The 24,988-nt window shown below is 40.2% G+C and overlaps 1 protein-coding gene across 2 annotated transcripts in view; it reads right to left on the bottom strand.

Moving 5' to 3' along the window:
- LOC120556088 (MAM domain-containing glycosylphosphatidylinositol anchor protein 1) overlaps positions 1–24,988 on the bottom strand; it is a 145,297-nt gene that overhangs the window by 51,242 nt on the left and 69,067 nt on the right. For both annotated transcript variants that reach the window (XM_039795478.1, XM_039795479.1), the window contains exons 5-9: positions 17,182–17,451; positions 14,772–15,101; positions 13,565–13,864; positions 8,056–8,322; positions 7,744–7,892 (exon numbers count right to left, since the gene is read on the bottom strand). In XM_039795478.1, the coding sequence (XP_039651412.1) occupies positions 7,744–7,892; positions 8,056–8,322; positions 13,565–13,864; positions 14,772–15,101; positions 17,182–17,451 (1,316 nt within the window). The remainder of the gene's footprint in view (positions 1–7,743; positions 7,893–8,055; positions 8,323–13,564; positions 13,865–14,771; positions 15,102–17,181; positions 17,452–24,988) is intronic.

Here is a 24,988-nt window from a genome sequence, read left to right as displayed (position 1 = left end):
GCAATGTGTCTTGTTGAAGTTTAAACTTATCAGGTAAATGTGTAGTATTAGTGCTGAACTGAACTGAATCTGCCAATTTTTTGGGAGGTTTTTATAGTGTATTTGCTAAGCACATTAATCATTGTTGACATATTCTGTAATACTAAAGGCTTCCAGTGTATCTACATTAAGAGATTTGCTCAGATATTTGCTCCGTTTCCACCAAGACTACATAAACTCATACATTATCATACAGTGTTTAATATTGTGCATGGTAGTTACATAGTAAAATGTATTGTGCCCTTTTAACAACCATTTACACTCACATTCATTCATATAAACATTTACACACTGCTCATACAGCGTATGCAAAATGTTGTGAAATATAGCAGGAAAGAAAAGCTATGCTCATGTAATATGCATAGACTGTGTGTTAGCAGGGAGAGACGAGTTAATAATGCTAAGAAGTCAAAGCTTTAGAAGTAAATGGAAAGTGCTTTCTTCATGAGTGGACAGGGTCTGTGTACACATGCACACACATTTGTTTGGGTCCTGGTTACAGTGTGTGGGATACAGACAAAAAAATAACTAAACTAAAGATCACACACACACACACACACACAAACACACACAAACACACACACACACACACACACACACACACACACACACACACACACACACACACACACACACACACACACACACACACACACACACACACACACACACCTTGTGGACCCCAAAACACACACTGGATCAATGAGGTGCTGAAGTGAGACTCAGAGGAATTCAGCTGCTCCCAGCAGGTAAAAGACTCCATCTCCCTGCCTCGGTCTCTGTCTGCTTCCCTCACTACAGAAGGCCAGTGGACAAAATGTGTGTGTGTGCCTAAGTGACAAGGAAAGGGGCAGGAGGAGGGGGAGAAAGATATACAGTGTGTAGTGAAATGACCAACAGAAGGAGACAGTCAAAAGTGACCGGAGTGACTGACCAACATATTTATAGAAGTAGAGAGGTGGTTGGTTAATAGACTGATATGGAAGTCCATATAATGCTTTTGACGTGTGTGTGTGTGTGTGTGTGTGTGTGTGCATGCATGTGTGCATGCACTCTCAGGAATGTCCACCAGTTTACAGCTGTGTCTCCATCAGGCTGTCAACAAAGAGACAACAAGACAAACTGTGTAAAAAGTGGGTGAGAGCAAAGGAGCAGCCATGTGATAGAAACAGACACAGAATGACGCTGTGTGTGTGTGTGTGTGTGTGTGTGTGTGTGTGTGTGTGTGTGTGTGTGTGTGTGTGTGAGAGAGAGAGAAATTTGGACTGACAGCGTGAGAGGAGGTTAATGTTTCTATTATCCTCTATTAATGGATCTCTTTCATGACTAATCCAGCAGTTCACTGATAATGGGTGTGTATACGTGAACAAGTCATCATCCAAGTGTGTCTGTATGTGCTTGCATAGGAAATGTGCTGTCTTTGTGGCCTAGTGTGGATATATAAGAGTATATCTGCATAGTGGGGTTGGTTTTGTGCATACATTATTCATACATTTTATTTAATGTGCAACCCTAATTCATCATGAATAATCTTAATTTCTCATATATATGATAATGGGGATGTGTGTTTGCACAGGAGTGTTTGTGTGACTGTGTGTGACTGTGTAGTGTAGTGTGTAGTTATGATCTAAAGCCAGGTCAGCTGCTAGCCACACTACTTCAGTGATACACACAATACACAACTCCATAGCTGCAGGCAGACTAGTGGTCGATATAGAGATGAGGTGGAAAGATTGAGAGATGGGATACGACAAGTGTGAAGAGGGAGAAAAAAAACAATAAGAAAAGCACAGTCCAGAAGAAGAAGAAGAAGAAGAAGAAGAAGAATACAAACTACAGAAGCAGTGAGAAATTGGGTTTAAAAAAAACAAACATGCGGCATGACAGTTTTCCGATCTGAGTGTCTCTGCAGTGTATGTGTAAAGAATGTGTACATTTCGCATAGTACATGCTGTGTGTGCATAAGGTTTATATTGTATGTCTGCATCGGGATAGCACATTTCAATGACAATGTATTGTAACACACTAATTAGTACAAAACTCACACAGAACCTATTCCTTACAGTAAGCATCCGATTTACGTAGATGAAAACTGCAACAACATGAAAGCTCTGATAAGAAAATTTCAACACATTCACCAAGCCCACTATATGGGCATCAATTACTCATAAAATGATAATATAAAATGTTTTTTATACATACAATTGTTAAACAAATGCTGTGGGGGGGTCATTGAAAAAAACTCGTAACTGCGAGTTCTGACGGAACACAAGGCAAATTTTTGAAGTGGTAAGATTGCATTCAAGTAAAAGGAAAGATGCGAATAGGCGCAACTTCGCCCGCTGAGTCTCGAAGGGTGCATAGATGCAAAAGAATTTGAGCTTATCCTGGGGCTTTAAGAATCTGCTATAAAGGCGTATAGAGGCGAGAGAAAAAGGGAGAGAGATGGTAGGAAAATAACAGTAATTGTTTCTTTCGATTTCAGAGTTCAGTCAGAGGCTGAAGGGAACACAAACAAGACTGCCCTCCCCGGAAAAAGGCTTCCCATAAGTCGTTTGTTCAAACAGCAATGATGACTCATTTACATTTATAATGGTGGTGCCCTCTAGTGGTGTCCCATAATTATTATGGAAGCAAAGCAGGAAGTAAGATGACAAAGTATAAGATCGCCAAATTCAGCTTAAGGATGGGTTTGGGTGGTTGGGTCAAACGTACACAGGACTTTCACCAAGGAGACCGGGGTTTATGTCCCGTTTGAAAATAAAGTAGAGATTTGAAAATAAAGTTTTTTTTTTACTTTATGGAACAAACAACGCATTCTGTGTCACATGTGTAACTGGAACTTAAGTAATATAACTGGTGATTTTAACAAAAAACAAAGTCTTTTTCTACACTTAAATAAGTAGTTTTGGTGCCTAAACGTAAGCAAGTAGTTTTTGTACCTAAACCTAACCAAACTATGACCGTTTCACAACCTTAACGTTTTTAAAGCGGTTACGTTTTCTGGTTTAGATATGAGGATGGAAACACTCCTGTGGGTCATATGTTTTGCCACCACTGGGGGCGCTTAGTTATGAAATGCTACTGTGTGTTGTCTTAGAGGGTAGGCGTTAACAACCTATATCGTTGTATGGTTAGGAGGACTTATTGACACAAAGACACACAGAAACACACTCCCAGACGCAGTGCAGAGTGCATATATTGGCTGTTTGGGGCGGATCAACACTGCACAAACAGTCAGGTGGTCAAACTGCTAATAACAAATGTAATACCATCTCAATTATGACAATTCTGCCACCCAATCATAATTTCCTTTCCCTATTTGTCCATGAAATTATGAGATGTCAGATTTATTATTGGATACTGCACGCTTTTTCAAGTAGCTGTCATTTACTTGTTTTTAACTGATACATTGAAGCTAACTGTACCACTGTTTTGTATTTGTCTGATGTCCCATTTTATGTAGAGGAGAGGTTACTTAAATTTCCTCTTCTATAAAGAAAAGTTTTTGAAATTATGTTTAGTAAATGTCTCTCTTGTTGCAAAAAGGTAAAATCATCCCATGTTAATTATCTGTCATGAATCACAGTACTCATTTAAGAAACCATAGGGATGGAGGTTGGGGTGTTGAAAATGGGTGTAAGAACTTGATAAAACAAGGAGGACCTGTCAACTCTGTTAATTCCTACACAGGGAAACCCCCTGCAGGGAGAATAAAACTAAATGAAGAAGTGTAAACGGGGGGATTTCACAGCCTACCAATGAGTCCTGGAGCAAACCATGTAATCTGCCACACACACAGACACACACACACACACACACACACACACACACACACACACACACACACACACACACACACACACACACACACACACACACACACACACACACACACACACGCTATACACACAGCTAAATACAAATACATACATTTAGGCACAAAGCCCGATTAATATAAAGTAACTCTGAATTAGAAACACACCCACTTATACAGCAAATGGGCACACTTAATGTATATGAGCAAAAGTTATAGGCATGTGCTCAGACCGAAGAGCACTGCTCTACATGAACTGATCTGAGTCCTCCTTTATTCCCCTCTGTGTCTGCATGTCTCCCCTGAGACCCCCTACATCATTTTGTATGTGCTAAAAAGATAGAGTGTCAAGGTGTTAAGAGGATGAGCTGGAGCGAGTGTTGCAGAAATAGATGGGTTGTGAAATTGAGATGGTATTACATTTGAATGTTCTCGTACTCTATTTAATAGTCGAGAGGACCAGTGAGATTCACTGTTTTTCTTTAATTTGCTTCTTATTTCTCTCTTTCGCATCATTTAATTCGCTTCCCTGCTCACTCGCACCCTCTGCTTTTTTTTCTCATTTTTGCCGCTCTCTAATGCACACGTAAAAATATGCAGGTATAAACCTTGAAATTAAATTAAAGTTTAACAACATTTAAAAAGTCCTAACCTGCCACTTAATGCAACTCATTATTTTAACACTGTCAGCATAACAACTCAAAGCGACTATTTATCAGCGCTATTTCAGTTGCCACGGTTCACTCAATATTAAATGGCATTAAGTCTGCACTTATACACACAGTATGTACAAGTACCTCAGAGTGGGAAAAACTGAAAGGGGAGAGGGAAAGCGAGAGAGAGAGCGAGAGAGAGAGAGAGAGAGAGAGAGAGAGAGAGAGAGAGAAAGGAGCACAAGTGGAAGTAAGGAAGACTGAGAGATGGCGAAGAAAGAGGAAGAAATGGGAAAAGAAAACAGAAGATATGCTGTGTGAAATATTGGTAGATGGACAGAGGACAAAAGGAGAGGGTACAAGAGAGAGTTAGAGTGAGTGTTTTCAGAGAGCTGAGGCATGCAATCAAATGTGCATCTTAGGAAGGCCAGTGCTCATTTTCTGTCTCCCTGTAGTCTTACTTAATGAGGTAAGCTGCCAAGTCTTAAAGTAGGAGGGGAATTAGCTATTCATCCGCACAAAAGCAAGCTGGCAGACCCTGCCTTCCCTCTGTGTCTCTCACACACACACACACACACACACACACACACACACACACACACACACACACACACACACACACACACACACACACACACACACACACACACACACACACACACACACACACACACACACACACACACACACCGTCCCCAAGCCAGTTGTGTATAATTCACTATTATCCTTCCTGTCTTCTGACTCAAGGCCAGTAATCTATGAATAGATGTTTGAAACAAAACAAGAGGGTGGCCTGAGGTTGCTCTGCTACTGTGGACAAACATTTTCAACTTCAGATCGGGGGCCCTCTCAGAGTGCTCCAAAATGGTTAGGTTTATAGTAAGTTTGTTTGGGGTAAGCAGCAAAGCCTATGAGTTTCTGGAAGATATAAACCTAAAAATCAGTCATAAAATTGGTCATTACTGGTAGCATTAGTCTGTATGCTTTTACACACTGAATGTATTGGTAATGGAATAGCTATGTGTGCATGTTCCTTATATACAAAAAATGTATACATACTATCTCCCTGAGCATATCTAGATTGTTTACTGACATACAATCTACTTAAAGTGATGGTTCTGAGTAATTCACCCTAGGGTCCTTTGCACCATGACCTCGAGCCAAACACCCCCCCAGAAGCTTTTTTCACCTGGGTCTAACATTGGGAGAGTTAGCGTAGAGTAGAGTTATCAGCTGAATAGCTTAGCGCAGGGGCTAACGGACCCACGTTTGTATCTCGTAAATTACCCCACTAATAATGCCCAAAATGATACCAAACGTCTACAAGTAGTACAAATAGGTTATGCTCTCATAAAACGATGGATTGGAAAGTTTGTAAGTACACCAGAAGTTTATGTAAATAACACTTGCCTGCTGGCTTCTGCTCTCTGCTGTTGTTGCTGCTGTAAGACGAGTGCTTAGGGCCGTCTACAAATGACAACACCGAAAAGAGATGCAACAAAAATATTTATTAATAAAAAAATTTTTTAAAGTAAATGCTGTAGTATAACTAGCAGGAGACAAGTAATAATTGAGGTAAGTTTGGAGCAATTACCTTATTTAATCATTGAATTAATAAATATTTTTGTTGTAAATCTTTTCGGTGTAGTAATTTGTAGACGGGCCTCATTTTATATGTACAGAAACTATTTGTACTGCTGTAGAAGTTTGGTATCATTCCGGGCATTATTAGTGGGGTAATTTACAAGATACAAACGTGGATCCATTAGCGCCTGCACTAAGCTAACCAGCTGATAACGCTAACTCGACCAATGTTATAAGAAGGGAAAAAAGCTTATGGGGGTTTGTTTGGCTTGAGGTCAAGGTGCAAAGCAGCCTAGGGTGAAATTACTCCGAACCATCACTTTAAGGTGAATGTAACTATTGAGGTGTAATAGGTTATTTCAGTGCATGTTAATTCTAAATTGAAGTTTGCGACTGCAAGACTAATTCAACACCCCTCACAGGGTTGTGAAAATGCAAAGTCAATCATTTGAGGACAAGATAAAACATGAAAATACCATTAAAAATGTACTCTTCTAACTGTCTCTGGGCTGAATTCTGGCTAAAATGAGAGATGTTGCAGTGAAGGCCTGGTCTTGTTGAGTTGTTGTTACAACACAGTGAACACATTATTGTCTGTCTGGCACTCAAAGCTAGAATCTTGCAGTGACAGCAAAGTAATTGTATGTGGCAAGTAGTTCTGTGAACACAGGCACAACCCTCTAAATGGGCTTTTTAGAGCTGGTTACTCATCTTCAAATCTCTAGGTGCTGGAAAGTGGAAAATGAAGCCTGTGTTTGATATGACTGATTGATGAAAGCTGAATGATATGGCTATTCATGAAAACAGGGTAACAAGAAGAGAGTAGATAATATACTGTAAGAGATGAGAAGGAGGAAAAACTGAAGAATGGAGGTCACTAGGGCTGATTTAAAAAAATCTGAGAAACATTTAGATTAGATACAATTAGATAAACACAATTTAAATATCAAACTGAAAATTAGATCATAAATCATACAAAATAAAAATAAATAAAACGTTGCATAATACAAGTAACATTTGTGCTTGCCCTTATTTCTGCCCACTCTGTTTTATTGAAAGCATTTCGAGGTGTGCTCACTGCAAGAGGACTTTCCAATGCATTGAAATATGAAATCTGGCTAGGAATTGCATCAGAATTATCTGTTTATTTATTGAAACTGGGTTAGTTTTCATTAAAAAAAGAAGCCAAAATCATTAGCCTCACAAAAAGAGGAGAGGAGAGGAGAGGATAGGAGAGGAAAGGAGAGGAGAGGAGAGGAGAGGAGAGGAGAGGAGAGGAGAGGAGAGGAGAGGAGAGGAGAGGAGAGGAGAGAAAGGTTGTGACGTTATTGTAATTCAGTGTAGGTCTCCTTTTATTGACTACACACACCTGAAACTCCCCAAGCTCATGAAGCTCCATGTGAGCTCCATGTTTACTTAGCATACACACTTCACAAATTACAGACTTGTGCGTATGTGTGTTCTTATCTACACAAGTTATGAGCTTATTCAGTCAAGGCAATAACATACTTTCAAGAAAAACCCGGTTACCAAAGCCAGACTAGTTCATGAAAGTGTGTATGCATACCTGTGTGCATGTGTAGTGGCTTGAGTAGTTTGGGTGGGGGTGTGGAATGTATACTTTTAAGTATTTGTGCAGTATTGCTTTACCTTTCGGACATTAATCCAGTAGCCTATGATGCGATCCGTGGCCTCAGGATCTTTCTGGGTCCACTGTAGGTTGTAGGAATAGTTGTTTCCTTTTAGAATTCGTACTGGGTTAGGTGTGTCGAAGTAGAACTCAGCATTGTAGGGTTGTGCTGTGGGATAGAGAGCAAAATGTCACAGGTAAATGATACTGAAAATGACATAACTGTCCCATGTTGACTATGACTATACGATGAATGAACAGTAGATAGATGAAGGTATAGATAAATTAGTTGCCACAAATAGATAACAAGGCATTGATTCATGTTCACTCACCAGAGACATTAAATGTACATGTTGATGTCCCTGCGCTATTGCTGACTCGGCACTCATAAGAGCCGTTGTTGGTGGGTTCCAGCTTAAACTTTAGCTCAGGCGTCTCCTTCAGATCTGGCATTGGCATGCGGATGAAGTCGCCATTACGGAACCAGCGGACGTCTGTTAGGCGTGGCGGGTTTGTCCGCATGACTGTACACCTCAGGGTCACCATCTGATAGTTCCTAGAACGTGTGTCCTGGAAGACTGGGTCCAGTATGGGAGGATCTGCGGAAACAACAGATTTGAGTTTTAGTCCATTTAAATTTAAAACATTTGTTAATTTCAGTTTTTAGACATTGTTTAGCCTGCCATGTCAATTAATATAATGTTCCGAGGTGAAGAAGCAAAACCATGTCATTTGTAACTGGTTTCACATAATCAATTTCTACTTAAAAATCACAATCACTTTTGCACATGCCCATAAACACTGACTGTTCAAAATATTTGAGACCCTTGCTTTGTGATTAAGCATAGTGATGAGGTGTATCCGTGTAAAACCCATTATTCCTAATGGTTTTCCATTTTTAAATCTATTTCCATCATAAAGGGGGCGATGGAGATAAACTGAAGCAGAAGAGTTTGAGAGGGATATTTCAGCTTAGAGATGTGGACAATGCAAAATGGACTGCAACGGTGTACATACATCACCATCACCCATGTCTAATTTTCCCTGCATTATCTTTTTGTTCTCTGCGGTGTAAATGCCCTCACAGCATCAGTTTTGACAAATAATCCGACACAAAGCAACTGTTACTGCCACAGGGGATCAGGCATTTTTATGAAGCACAGTCCCATCCCTGCTGCTAAACTACCATAAACAGCTGTAATTAACCTGTCAGCAGGGATGTGTGGCTCTGCAGTTAATGACTGACTAGCTGTTGTTGCCCTGGGGTCAGCCAGGACACAAGACAGCCAAATTACTCTGCCACAAATCACCAGCCAGCTAGTTCACCCCTGGCTAATCATGTAGATAATATACAAGATGCTAATGGTGGTATTGCTGTACTAACAGTGATGAGATCTGGCGTTAAGGCCCCTAAAGGTGAAGCAGCACGACTAGAGTCCCTTATGAATCAAGTTTATCAGGCACAGATGTGTAATTATAGTCTAATCTCTGTTATGCCTGTAATTTAGACAGAGAAGTCCAGGAATGAGCTACAAGGAGGAGAGAAGGAAACAGAGACAGATAGATAGATAACGTAAGTAGCAGGGGAGAAGACTGAAATTCAGTCACTGAGAATACAATTTTAACCATCCAGTGATAAAAGCAATAATAGAAAGACATTCAGAGAGGAACGAAATCACAGTGATGTGATGACAAATTATGTTGATGTTTAACAACTGATAGGAGGCGTCTATGAAATCCTGGTTTGAACATGATTTCTTTAAACATAAACTTAAAACTATTTTTAGAATGTGTTATGGCCATTGCTTAAATTAATTGTATTCTTGCTTTTAAATGTTTGATCGCCTTTATTTTATTTTGTATTGTCCTATATGCATCGCATCTTTTTTTTATTTGATTAGTCTCAACTTATTTTACTGTTCACATTTGTTTTGTATTATGAGCTTGTCAGTCATCTTTTAAGCCCTTTGAATTGCATTAAGCTGTATAAGAGATGCTGTACAAATAAAAGTTTAACAACACTGTATGGCTTCCACATTTTTACATTGTTATAGTAAATAACCCTAAAGATACTACCTAGTTAACACTGCCGATATTGAATCTTCTTTTGAAATCTAAAGCTCATCTATTCTCTCGTGGGTAAAGCTTTTTACAGTTTATTCTATTGCTATACATACAGGTATACACAGACATACCAAATCCTTGTGTGGCATCACAGTTTACAATTCTGTGCTTGCTCTCCAGTCAGAGGAACATGAGTAAGCTCCTGCATGCTAAAAAGACTGAAAAGAGTGACTTCTCCGCTTCTGTGTTGTTTTTAGTCCCATTATGTGGATGCAGCATACAGCTTCCCACTTTGTTATATGTAAATGTATGTATCTAAATTCATTCATTTAATTATCTGTGTCCAGTCATTATTATGTTTTTTGACCTCTTGAAATGAATGTGTTGCCTAGATTTCCTGCAGCCACAACAGAACCGGGGGTTTGGAACTGAGGAATTGGTGAGTGGTCAAAGGTCACACTGCAATCCTATGGACTGATTAGTGTATGGTCACATACCCTGCTCCTGCTTATAGACACACATATGCATACTGATGGCTATCTGACTTTGGAAACAGGTGGCAAGGGTAAAGAAAAGCAGGCAAACTGTGGAGCGATGGTGATAGAAGTAGGGAGGAGGGAGGAGGAGTCTATAAATCATTCGATCCCCAGTAGAATGTGGTAGACAAGTTAGTACAATCCCCTTACCTGACCTTAAGTATTCATTTCAACAATTATACAAGTTTCTTACCACAAGTCACTTTTTGAAGTCGTGGGGCTACTTCAATTTCTAACCCAACTTTTCAAATTCTGTGGAGCATTGTTTTCGCATTCATTTGCTACTCATTTGGGACTCACAGCATCCCACTGCAATGTTTCATAGTCAGAAGACCATAATCCATGTAAACACACTATCGCTATCTGTCTTATCGAATGCAAAATAGATTCCATCCAGGAATGCAACACTGACCAAGCCAAACATTTACAGTACGCAAAAGAAAAAATCAATTTACATAAGACTGAGCGAGGGAGGAGTTGGGAGGGAGTAAGGTGGGATGAAGGGAGAGAGAAACAGCTCTTAAAGAAGAAGACAATGAGGAAGACAAATGATAGGGAAAGTGCGGTGTGAAAGTGAGAGAAGTCCATGATTGAGTATGGGAGGTGGGGAGAGAATGAGAGAATGCAGGATGCAGAAAGGGAATGACAAGACAGAGAGAGGTCCTCTCTCATGGCCAGCAGTTAGCTGATTGATGATGATGAGAATGGCAATAAGGAAGAACAGCCACCTCTGTTGGAGGGAAAGTGGGCAAGTAAAGAAGGGGAACAAGGCGAAAAGAGGAAGTGGGAGAGGCAACGGTGGCAAGAAATGGCGTATCCTCTTACTTATATCTGCCATAAAAAATTATGGCATCCTTCCCTCACATCGATCAACAGTGCTAAATGAAAGGAGGCAAAACAAACCTCATTAAATATAGAAACTAGGTAAATGTGAGCAGGGCATAGGGGGGGCAAGGGGCAGTCAGAGAAAAAGAAAAGATCTGTTTTTTCATACTTGGCTGTACAGCAATATCTCCTCATTTATAGTGTTTCTCCATCTGCCAATCTGTTTCGCTCTTTTTCCCTTTTCCATCTTTCTAAACTCCCAATCACACAATTTTTTTTAGCACCTCGCCAGACCTAACCCTGTTTCAAGCTCTCTCTTATACCTGTTTTTCAATCTCTTGGTCCTGCTCATGTATTTGTCTCATCTCTCTATCTGTTTTTTTCTCTGTCCAGAGTGGGGTGGCCACCTGGTACATTAATCAGACTTGGCCAGTGTGGAGGTTAGAGCTCACAGTGTTGCCTTTCCGCCCCGCCTGCATTAGCAAGGCTGTAAATCCTTCTTGGAGAGGAGAGGAGAGGAGAGGAGAGGAGAGGAGAGGAGAGGAGAGGAGAGGAGAGGAGAGGAGAGGAGAGGAGAGGAGAGGAGAGTGATCTTTTTTTATCCTAACAGGCCCAGTATTCTCACACAACACATACAGTTGTTTCTGCTTTCAAGCAAAGATTTTTGTTCAAATTCTATAAAACATATGGTGTTTGATTTTGTCCAGGATGCACTTTTAATTGCTCTATCCACATGAATAAATTGGTCTCTCTCTTGCAGTTTTGCTTCATTGGCAACAAATAAGTGCAGCTACAGCAGCAATGACTCTGGCTCCTTACAAATGTGAGCATATTTAATCTATATATATAAGAGTCTAAAATATATTTATCCAGATAGATTGACTTTCCTTTACAACTTTGATAAAATGCATTAGTCCTATGGCTAAAAGTAACATGGAAGTCAACATGAGAGGTCTGGTCCAAGAAGGAGATTTCCCTACTCTGAGTTGCTTGATGAATACAGGCCCAATTCTTTAATTTGTCCTCTCCTTTCGAGTCATTAGTGGTTTATATGTTTTAGATGTACTGTACTGCTCTCTCTTTTTTAGGATCCTCATGTTTTTCTAAAATCATGTACATTTCATTCTTTAATTAATTGCAGACTTTTAACTGGACCTTGTATACAGGGCACACTGGGAGGATGCTGAAAGGGTCGAATTGAATACTGAATTCCTGTTAACATAATTTGACTGAACTATACCAAGCACTTACTAGTGCAATGATACACTGCTGTGCAAGAAAGATGGCTTCAACTTATACAGTACATTTAGTGACTAATCTAATTACATGTTATGTAAACTAATACATGATTTAAGTGTATAATTAAACTCAGCTACAAGCTGGTTGTTGTTTTTTTCTGAGTTATTAAAAATTATGGGTGCACAGACAACAGCAGCTAATCGTCCTTAAATTCCTCAGAACTAATGAAGCTTCTTGCATGAGTGCCAAAACATCTTCAATACTTAATGTTGGTTTCATTAATTGTTCCAAATAAGCTGGTGGTGTCATGGAGAAGCTCAGACTCAACTGTGGGTGACATTGTGATTCTATATGGTTTTATTAGAAGACTGAGGTATGTCTAAAGTATTTGTTCGTACTAGTAGATAGTCTCAGAAAAATCGAAAGCTCTCAGCTGTCTCAACAGTCAGAAGTGTCAATGCTTGCCGGCACAATGCAAGAATTGAAAAAGTAAGTAAAAGTAGGTAACCTCATGGGAAGGGAGAAGGTATTGAAAGTATGTTACTTTAGCAAGACAGATCCTACTGCTTTTTAAAAGCCCATTCTCTGGGAGATTTTATAGCGGCAGTCACCACTGGAGTGTTCATAAAGAGGAAGGGGAAGGTATAGACAAAACAGCCTTTACACTCTTACCATTACCATACATTTCCTTTTCTTTCGTTAGGGTACATAGTGTTGAGGAAAGTGTGACGATTATGCCATTATTGAGGGTGCGGCATAAGAAAAGTGCAGTGTTTTATTAGATATCTGATATCACCATAGCAACAAAGAAAGAGTTTTCATGGCCTATGGAGTTGTCTGTATTTAAAAACTGAACTTCTGTCACACAGAGCTTTTATACTTTCATTTCATTGCATATATTCTAGTTCTGAAGTTCTGTTTTTGTATATTGCAGACAATACTACTACTATTACTGCCACCCCAGGGATCATTAAAGTTTGATGCAGCAATAACAGATGCAGCAATAACAGTATTTGAAAGCAGTTGTAACCAATCTGGACTTATTTACACCAAACTGGACTGCAAGAGTTGTATTCTCAACAAATAACCCCGGCCTTCAGCTGTTTGATCTAAACAATGGTGTTGCATGTTGTTGTAGGGTGAGCTCTTGGGTGAACATGAACTGATCAACACTTACATTGCACATTGAGTTGGACCTGTGCTTCTCTGCGTTTGATGTTCAGCCCGTTGTATGGAGCAGTCTGGCACCGGTACACCCCCATCATGTCCCGGCTGACGCTCTTGAGTCTCAGGCGGCCATCGGGTGTCTCCATCGTGGTCGTCCCTGATGGCATTAGCAGGTCCTTTTCTGTCCGTGACCACAGTATGGGTGGACGTGGTTTGCCATCCACCACCAAGCACACCAGCTCAACGTTTCCTCCCTCTCGCACACTGACCACCTGACCTCCGGGTGGAACCGACAACACTGGAGGAGAGACTGGAGGGAAAGAAAGGGGCAAAGAAAGAAGGGGAGGAATAGTAAGAAAAGGTTTAATTTTTTTTACCTCTACATATATAAAAACAAAGAAAAAATAATGTATTTGAAAAGTGAGACATTCTTTATGATGATACAAATAATTTTCATTATAATAGTCACTACATAAAAAGTAAAAAAGTAAAATCTCATAGCTTGTAAGTATCTACTACAACATTATACTGTCTAGGAACAGTATAGAAGGAACAATATATAAAATAGACATGTCCAAAGGAATGGAAAAGAAGGGTTATATGTTGTTATATAATGAGTCTGGAGGAGGACATGACTTAAAGATTACAGATGGGAGATACAGAGAAACTGGATAACAGAGACAGACGGAGAATAAAAAGGTATGAAATAAACTGACATTTACAGGGCTAATTTCATTGGACAATCACAGTTTCAAAGCAACATAGGAACAATAAAAAAGATTACTGCTTAGTAATTAAGTGCTAACATTATGGTTAACCACACATGAGAATGCACACACGAACACACAGAGACACAGAGTCCTAAAACAACTTGACAGTGACTGTGTGTTCAGGATAAAGTCATCTTGAATAATTAATTCATATTTGTTTCTTAAACTATCAGCATCTGACTAACCTCTGACCAGTATACATGCCACCAAGTACACATTTGAGTGATGCTACTGATCAGCAGCTATGCAGGCATTTATGTACAGTCCATTGAGACGTTTGGATTTCTCATTGCTTGTGGTTTGAATATAGAGAAATGTATTGGCCCATTAAAGGATTTTTTAATAAGCTATTTCACTCTAGCAGACAGATAATTCGAAAGTCATTGAAATTTGTCTCAGTCTGACAGAGATAGGCCTATAAAAGAAAAAAGACAAGGAAAACCTCACCACTGTTCTGAGAGATGTTGACATCCACACGGAGCTCTGGCACCCTGCTGCCTGGGAAGTTCGCCACACAGCTGTAGGTAGCCAAGTCTCTGAACTTCATGTCCACAATCTCCAAGCTACTGGTGCCGGGTGCCATGTCTGGGTCACTGCGCAGCAAGATCAGGCTATCCGAGTTGAAGACAGGTGCACCGTTCTTGTACCATGTGTAGTTGACCTTGTCCTGCGGGGTGGCATCAACGTGGCATGACAGCTTGAGGTCCCGACCCATCTGGATGGTCTCGCTGTCCTTGTTGGAGTCTGGTGTAATCTGGAAGGTCAGGTTGCCCATTGCTGTGTATGGTGGTAGCAGGGTGAAGAAGAAGAGAGAAGAAAGGGTTAAATAGAGGGTACAGTGTCGGGTTGGCTGTGGTGCAGTCTTGAAAACAATTAATACGGGAGGGATTGTTTCAAATGCTTACTAAAAAATGACTGGGAAAAGACCAAAACGAATTAAAGGAATTAAGAATTTGTGATATTTTCTTCTAACATCTCTATAATCTTTCACTTTCAGTCTGAATGATATTTTATGATGTGAAGCACCTCATATTCACTCACAAACTCAATTTACATTTAGCAGGTTCTACAAGAGGCCGTTGCTAGCAGTGGAGTAGCAATCGTTTGTATATACAGTAGTCAGGATATTATATTATATAAATAGCAGAAATGTGTGCCTTTGCAAAATGTGTCTAAAACTATATGAAAAAAATAATCTCCTGTCTGTTTTGCTGCCATGGCAAAAAAAGCAACACTCTCATACAAAAGATACAAAACCGTTTTGCCACATCCAAATACAGAAATGAACGGGTAACTCCAAAAAGTCCACACTGAGAAGGTGGTGAACTTAAAAATGTGTTTGTTAGTGAAATTGTTGACTTACTGTGAATTATGTAAGAGTGGTGCTTGGCATTGATGAAAATATCATCCTAATGTATGTGTTTATTAATCTCTCACCCTCTACGTAACCTTTTTTATAGGATTTTATTTTCTGCAGCACATATTTATATCATGCCAATAAATTATTATTAATTAAATGAAATTAAAATTTGATAAAAGAGATTGTAAATAGGTTTAAGAATTACATTAAACATACAGAATTGATATAGTAGTGAGGGTAAGTGATAAAGAGAGAGAAAAAAGCAATTAAAAGAAAAAAGGAAGGGTAAGATGGCTAATGCAGAACAGTAGATGAGTTTGCGTCAGGAATAAGGAGGGGGCACTATGACAAAAAGAAACAAAGGGAAAAGGAATATGAAGAAGAAAGAAAGAGAGAGGGAGGAAGAAGCAAATTGTGAAGGAGGAAGATACAAAAGGAGCCAGATACAGAATAAAATAACAGGGGGATAAGGGGTGGGGGGGCAAAATCAAGGACAAAGAGTTACTCTCACATTGTCACATTTAATTTTCAGTTTCAAAGGCTACGTTTCCTCAACAGATTTCCATGTTGAATACAAAACAGCTCTCTGTTTCCCCACTAACAGGAGAGACAGGCGAGAGGAGGAGAGCTTGATTTAAACTCCTTTTGAGCTTGTTAACAAGATGCTTGAGTAGAGCCATGGATATGAAGCAGTGACCATATGTTTAACATGATCCTGCAACCTTTGTAAGTGTTGGGACAATGTTGTGTGTGCATGGGAAGCCTGTGGCTGTGTGCATTTATATGCAACCTGTTTCACCTGCCTAACTGCAGACTTCTATCTGCACTCACTGAACACAAGTGTGTGTGTGTGTGTGTGTGTGTGTGTGTGTGTGTGTGTGTGTGTGTGTGTGTGTGTATGTCTCATTCAGCGACTTGCCACCTGTGCTGGTGTGACGATGCGTTGAGGCCCATTAAGCTAACAGGAGAAACCCATCCAGCATACGTTTTCTACAGTGTTAACTAACAGAAGAGACTGTTGCTAATTGCTTCTACTCCAGTCTAACTAATTGGAGTGAATAAAGATGATTAAAGGGACTAAAAATAGCCAGAGGGGAGGGAGAATGGAAGGCTTCTGTTTAAATGGCAGGGGAATTACAAAAAGAGCGATACTTAACCCGCCTATCCTGACAAGATCTCAGATCAGCTCTCTCTAACGATGGATCGACTGCTCATGTGTCACACACCGCACAGACACATACAGTACACACATATATTTGCACACATTCACACATTACAGCAGAAAGCTAGCAAGGACCGGACAGATGGCACTTTTCATTTTAAGTAAGGGAAATCATCTTAGCTTTAAATACTTGATTGAAATAGGCATGGACTAAGGTGATGAAAAATTAAAAGTACAGTTTGTTTGACCAAATATTCTAACTATAACGATAAATATTTATCAGGTGTGTGTGTGTGTGTGTGTGTGTGTGTGCCACCCAAACACGTGTTACTTACTCCTGACAACGAGATTGGCGTTTTTGCGTGCAGGGTTGCCCACATTGTTGACAGCTGTGCAGTTGTAGAAACCTGCGTCAGCCGGTGTGACGGCCCGCAAAATCAGCGTTGGCCCTCGAACTTGTGCACTGAGGGGAAGGGGGCTGGGGTAACGCGACCACGTCACAGTAGGGAGAGGAAAACCTGCCGTAACCTCACAGGTTAAGAGCACATCCTGCCCAGGATCCACCACCACCGTGTCGTTCACTGACAGCCGGATCATTGGGGGAGCTGGGGGGAGACACAGGGGAGGAGGAGAAAAGATTATTGGAAGAGCAAAACACTTTCTCTGTGGTTACATGGAACAGAAACAAGTTGTTTGTCTTGTGCTTTGCAACTGTTGTACAAGATTGGTGGTTTAGTGGGATTGCAGGATGGTTACAGGAGTATGCATGTAAGTGATGACATTATTTAAAAGTGAGAATAGGAGTATCTGTTATGTTGACATTTCAGTGCGTGCATATACGTAACATAATCTATAAGGAAACACAATTTCCCTACTAACTTCTTGAATTTGAGGTTCTGCATCTCAAAAGCAAATTTTTATAAATTAGTAGTTTGACATCCTGGTCTTTACGTAAATACCACAACTGTTTTTCTATTTTATCAGCAAGTTACCGTACATTCTTTACTTGGTATCCAACTCAACCCTTGCTTTAAGTAAAAATATGAAAAACTGTGGTTCCTGAGGACCAGCCATAGAGCAGTGTACATTAAATTAATCTTGAGCAGCAATTAACTCCCAAATGCTCAGAACCACTTATGGATATTTCAGGGGAGGGAAATAATGCTTGCTATAGAGGATCACCACTTAAATCCCAAGACTCACAGGCAAAACTGACATCTAACCAAATCAGCAAACAACAGCCTTTTATACATTTGTTCTGACTGCTAATATGTAGTGTATGAATATGTGTAAATATGTGCCTGAGTGTATTTGTTTCTCACATGGTGTGTGTGTGTGTGTGTGTGTGTGTGTGTGTGTGTGTGTGTGTGTGTGTGTGCCTGTGAGCCATTGTGCATTCTTGTTCCTCTGCTCTCATATCAACCAAATCTTCCCCAAGCCACTGCGTCATTTTTCTATGACTGACCTAACAGGAAAAGTACATGATGACCCAAAATGCAACTGCAGAGGGGGATCCTGTTGCCAGACAGAGATCGATTGGACCCCAACAGTTTCAAAAGACAAAAAATGGCAGAGAAGTGGGTGCGAGGGACACACACAACTTACAAGGAATGAGACAAGAAAGGGCCAAAAGACAACAGAAAAAAAGTATATAAATCATCTAAGAGGAGGTTTAGAGAGAGGGAGGAGCTCCAATGAGCTTTTTTGTTTGTCTTTACATGATATGTGTACCAGATTCCGTAAGTTTACGTGAAACGTACTGCAGGGGCTCAATTTTTAAAGTGTTGTAGGGCGCTAGCGAGCCATTTTTGCATGCCTATTTACGAAACCATTAAAATATCAAATATTTCCACCAGGCCTGATGCAACCGCAAAATTTGGTGAGTTTTTGAGTATGGGAAAGTCCCTAAAAAGGCAATTCATTGAACGTATTAATAATAATAATAATCGGGCCCTAATAAAACATTTTATGTGGCAATGACAAAGACAAAACATGACCGAACAGTAGAATTTGTGATGCAAGTTAAAACAATACTAGGAAACAGTGCATGGTAAAAATTATAAGTTATAGTGTGTAAGCCAGTTTAAACAGGTGGGTTTTGAGGTGGGATTGGAATTATGTTATGGTGTCAGACTGACTTATTTGTGGGGGAAGGGAGTTCCAGAGCCTGGGAGCTGTGCAGCTGAAATCCCACCCATGGTGCTAAGGCGTGCAGTGGGGATGGTAAGGAGACCAGCAGAGGAGGAGCGCAGAGAGCGGGAGGGAGTGTAATCCTGGAGGAGGTCAGAGATGTAGGTTGGGGCTAGTTTGTGAAGGGCTTTGTAAGTGAGCACAAGGTTTTTATAATCAATCCGGTATTGAACAGGGAGCCAGTGTAGTTGGATGAGAACGGGGGTGATGTGGTCAGAAGATTTTGTGCGGGTAATGATCCGGGCAGTAGAGTTCTGAATGAGAAGAAGTTTGGTGGGAGGGCCAGAGAGAACAGCATATAGTCAATCCGGGATGTAACAAAGGCGTGGACCAACACTCCAGTGCTGGACTGGGATAGGGATGGGAGGAGATGGGATGGGATGGAGATGTTGCAAAGACGAAAGAAAGCAGTCTAGGTTTTTGGTGTTTTCATCACTTTTTGTTTTTGTGATATGGGTTCGTTTTCTTGTTCTCTCCTGTTCTGAGACATGTGGGTTGATGGCGACTGGGGGTTGTGGGGTGGCATTTTAGTTGTCTATTGTTGTCTGATTGCTGCACTGCCCCTATATGTTATTACCCTGCTTCTGATTTTAAGGGTACTACAACATGTGTTAATTATTGTGGGGCAACATGTGTAGTTTACATGTAATCAGTTGGAACGTATATGGTCTGAATGGCCAAATTAAGCGCACAGCCTTTCTAGATCTCTTGCGCAGACAATGAATGGACGTTGCCTTTATACAGGAATCTCATTTAAGAACTGTAGACATTCGTCGTTTTTCGAACAAGCACTATACTATGTAGCAGCATCTGCATTGCTAGACACCAAAACTAGGGGCTCATTAGTAGTACTGAAGTGTAGTATCTCAGTGAATATATTGGGACATTTTGGTAGCGAGGATGGTAGGATTTCCTTTATTAAGACTCTTATAGGTGGGCGCAAATTTGCTTTTATTTCTGTCTATGGTCCATCCCAGTATGAACCTGAGTTTTCCCCAAATTAGATATAGCTTTACTGCACCTCAAGGATTTTTCGCTTGTTCTTGGTGCAGATATGAATTCCTTTGTAAACCTGACTTTGGATAAATCTGTTCACCGCTCTATGCCAGCTCAGTTACGTTCATCTAAAGATTTTCAGAACTTCCTGTCAGCACTTAGCTTAACAGATCTTTACCTCACTATTAATCCTACATCTAAAAATTACACTTTTTACTCGGCAAGGCATCAGACTTTCTAGAATAATCTATGTACTAGCCTCAACTGCATTTGACAAACATAATGTTGTCATCAAGCAAGTCTTTATCTGGTTTGAGGTTGAGGTAAAAAATATATATATTTGCACATGTTAAACAAATTCTGATAATGCACTAGAATATATAATGTATACAAAAGTCGGTATAAAAACTATATATTTTTGTTCTCGCTTAAAATTGTAGGCAGGCTACTTAGTAGGCCAAACCTCCAGGACCTCTTAACCTGGGACCCTTGCTGTCATCAGGTCAGCCAAAGCCCGTCTACGGAAAGCCGTTCCACTCCCTATTCAGCCCCATTGTACCGAATTTGGTTGCAGTTCCACCAGAGTTCCACTGGGGGTGATCGCGGTCCAGTGCAAAATGAATGGGATTCTATGGAGCTAGACGGCTAAACATGGCTCTTTTGCCCAATTGTCGTTGAGAAACCTCAGATTTGATTGTAGTTTTTGCAAGTTCAACATGGGTTATAGGTCAAAAGTTGAATGAATGAGTACTTATGTCCTTTTGATTTCTTACAGGGTGAGTCGTTGTTGCCCATAACACGCTAGCATTCTGCTAATGAATGCTGATTGGTCAGTGAAGGTCTGATTACGATCGGAGAGCCAACTTGACGGCATCTGAAGCAGAGCCAGAATGTCTGGAGTGAATATTTTGGCGTGGTCTTTAAAACATTAGCAAACCTCTTTCTAGCATGTGTAATGACAGGGAGATCCTAACCTGTTAGCTGTGTTGTCGATGCCTCGAGAGAAAAAAGGAAGCGACTCAGAGCTTGCCATAAAGCAGTATCTCTGGCCGTATATGTGTATGACCTCATTGACATTTTAAAAGGCTTTTTAGAACAAAAAAGCGACTTTAAAAAAATCCAACACCAAGCAGTGTGTATTTTCTTAGCCTCCCCTTTCGAATGCAACATTCAAATTACTAGACAAAAAATTATATCCTGGATTTTGAGGGGTATAGCTCCATAGAGTCCCATTCATTCTGCACTGGCCTGTGAGCGCCCCCTATATGGAACTCTGGTGGAACTGCAACCAGTTCAGAAGCTGGAAGTAATGAGGGAGTGGAACTTCTTCCTATATTAGAAATTCTTTGGGTCTGTCACTACCCAAAGTAAGTAGAGTGCAGATTTGAGTAGCGCATGCTCAGATTTAAACGGTTTACGGCATAACGTGTCATACCCGATGTTAGCCGAGTCAGACCGGCTCTGGTCGAGTGCAGATGTGAGTCGCGCATGCTCAGATTTAAACTGTTTACGGCATAACGTGTCTTACCAAAATTTGTGAAATCTGTAAAATAATAAACTTTTCTCTTGACATACAATAACAGAAGGTTTTAGCTATCTATGATTGTTTGGCTACTAACGTTAGCTCAAAACGCCATTCAAGTGACTGCCTTTGTTGTGTTTGATTGCTAGCTTGTAGCTAGCAGTCATTTAAAAAACGTTTTTACTATGATTGTTTGATTGCTAACGTTAGCTCAAAACGCCATTCAAGAGACAGCCTTTGTTGTGTTTGATTGATATCTTGTAGCTAGCAGTGTTTGATTGCTAACGTTAGCTCAAAACGCCATTCAAGTGACAGCCTTTGTTGTGTTTCAAAAACGTTTTAGCGATCTATGATTGTTTGATTGCTGACGTTAGCTAAAAATGGCGTTAGCATCTTGTAGGCTACTTGTCGCAAAGTGACACATGCGCAACTCACATCTGCACTCGTCGCAAAGTGACGCATGCGCAACTCAAATCTGCACTCTACTTACTTTGGGTAGTGACAGGGTCAGCTGCTAGCTGCTAGCTGTTAGGTGCTAGCTGCTAACATGGCGGAGATATGTAAAAGTGCTGATAACTCCTTTGTATCAAAAAAGAAAGTAAGGGGGGGGAGGGGCTCAGCTTTTCTTAGACATAAGTGGGGGGGCGCCAAGGGAAAAAAGGTTGGGCTCTTTAAGCACCACACTTAAGTAAAAGTACTAAAGTATTCAACATTTTTTGTACTTAAGTATTGCAAGTAGTTTATTTTAAAATGTACTACTTAAGTACTGAAAGTAAAAGTACAAGTATTGTGTTATTTAGTTATTCAAGAAAGCAGTCAAAAGTTTGAATATCATATTGTTTATATTATGTCAAATGTTTAGCCTAAGGCTGTAGCCAAAGGAATTAACAAATATTAATTATATTAAAAATAACAAATATTAACAAATACTGAAATAAAATGTACAATTATCACACTGTGCAAGCAAAATGACCATCCTCTCCAGCACAGTAATGATTAAAGCCCCCAAAAACGTATCACACACTAGCTAGTAACATGTGTGATGTAGCTACAGGAAAGTTAGCAAGCTAGCAACACACACCCAGATAGAAATGAGTCGGCGGACCACCGGCGGTGCTCCAGAGGCAGTAGAAGCGTCAGAATGGCATAATCGCAAACACGTTTGCCAGCGCACCGCCGGCGGCAGCCGCTTTTTAAAAGCGGCAGCCACCTTCCTACCGCCTTCGTTCCGAGGCCGGCCCGCGGTCCAACCGCCGTTCTGCCGCCGTTATACCAAAAGTGGCCCTTATGCGGCCCGTCGGAGGCAAACGCTATTTTCGAGCGATCTGCCACCGCTTATTGTGTGTGTGTGTATGTGTGTGTGTGTGTGTGTGTGTGTGTGTGTGTGTGTGTGTGTGTGTGTGTGCACTAGCCCATCGATCCTAAACAGATAAACTAGCAGCTTCACATCACAGGGTCAAACGGTTAACATTCAGTACTCACTGCAGACTGAAACAACTCAGGAATAGCTTCATCTGCTGCAACAACAGCTAAATAGAAAGAGTACAAACTTACATTGTCTCTGACTTCTGAACGGCAATGAAAAGAAACACGACGCGATCTCGGGGATTTCTTACGTAGTTAGTTAATTAGCGTAACGAAAATATGTACTCAAGTAAAAGTGGAAGTAGGAGAAAAAAATAATACTCCAGTAGAGTACAGATACATACTTAAGTAGAGTAGGTAAGTAGTTCTACTTCATTACTATACAGCTCTGCTTATAGGACATTGCGTTGGTGGTTCAATGTTTCACTTCTCAAAAATGAAGATTTCTGTATCTTTTTTAAAGAAAGACTAAATAATTTTTTAGAAATGAATACAGGCTCAGTAGATGATCCGAGATTTGTATAGGATGCCATGAAGGGCTGTATTCAATGTAGCATAGACATGCCCTGCTGGGTTCTATCACTGGATGCCAAGAAAGCGTTTGATAGGTTGGAATGGGATCTTTGGACTCCTTTGGATACATTTGGAATAGGTGCACAATTCATTAGTATGGTAAACTTACTTTTATATGCAAATCCGTTGGCAATGGTCAACACTGGCAATTTTTGCTTTGCCCAGTTCCCAGTATCTAGGGGAACTTGTCAGGGCTGCCCTCTTTCGCCGCTACTATTTACCCTCTCCTTCGAACCACTGGCTCAGAAAATCTGACATCCGTCAGTGCATCCCATCACATTTTGTAATACAAATCATCAGATATCATTGTATGCTGATGATATCCTTCTCTACGTAGGCAACACAGGTTTCTCAGTTCCACATTTGCTTTCCATGTTTGATTAATTTAGCTTGTTTTCTGGTTACAAAATGAACTGGACAAAGTCAGCACTGATGCATTTAAATTCTGTTACATCTCAAACTCCGCTGCCTTCCCACATACTGTTAAAGAAAATCATGTTCCTTCAGAGTTTCATTGATCATTTTGAACATTTTTCTGTATGCACGTGTTTATACTGTCTCACTATGAGCTATGACGTGGAGATGTAAGCAAAATGCTCATGCAGGAGGTTTTTGCTTATGTGACAGCTGCAGGTACATTCCCAGGCTTGCGACTATTTAGAAAATCTGTATGTTAAACTGAGTGAAGTTCTGACAGTTTGTCTTTGAAAGAAGAGGACAATATGTTTGAATGACTATTGAAAGACAAGCTATTTCTGATCTGCTACTACATTATGACCCACCCAGACCTCTCAGGTCGTCTGAGACAGGTCTACTTGTTGTCCCCAGAGTCAGAACTAAACAGGGGGAAGCAGCGTTCAGTTTTTATGCTCCACATATTTGGAACAAACTCCCAGAAACCTGTAGGTCCGCTCCAACTCTCAGTTCTTTTAAATCTAAGCTAAAGACCTATCTTTTTGATGTTGCTTTTCTTTAAATAATCTATTTTATTAACTTTAATTTCTTATACTGCACTGTAACTTTTATTCTTATACTGCACTATCAATTTTATTCTTGTCTTTTAATGTTTTTAATTTGTTTATTAATGTTTTTAAATTGTTTTTAATTGTTTTCTTACTGCTCTTTAATGTTTTATGTAAAGCACTTTGAATTGCCCTGTTGCTGAAATGTGCTATACAAATGAAGCTGCCTTGCCTTGCCTTGCCTAAATATACAGAGACAATTAAAAGCTTGCCATTGGCTACTGGAAATTGTTGAACAACCTTGTCATTGGTTTGTAAAAATATTAATTTGGCTGCTTTCCAATAAGTGTAGGCTTCTAGACTTGTAACCAGTATATATTTAATGTGTTTCTGTGTGAGTTCTTTGGGAGCTGCGGAGTAAAACTGAATGACACTTTTAAATAAAACTTTTGCAATATATCACTTTAACCATCTCTGTTTCTTTGTGTTCTCTGTGTGCCAGAAAATATCCATAACAATACCAATAGTCAAGAG

This window comes from Perca fluviatilis, chromosome 3 (genome assembly GCF_010015445.1).
Source record: "Perca fluviatilis chromosome 3, GENO_Pfluv_1.0, whole genome shotgun sequence".
NCBI classification, from domain to species: Eukaryota; Metazoa; Chordata; class Actinopteri; order Perciformes; family Percidae; genus Perca; species Perca fluviatilis.
This window is presented reverse-complemented; position numbering and strand designations above follow the sequence as displayed.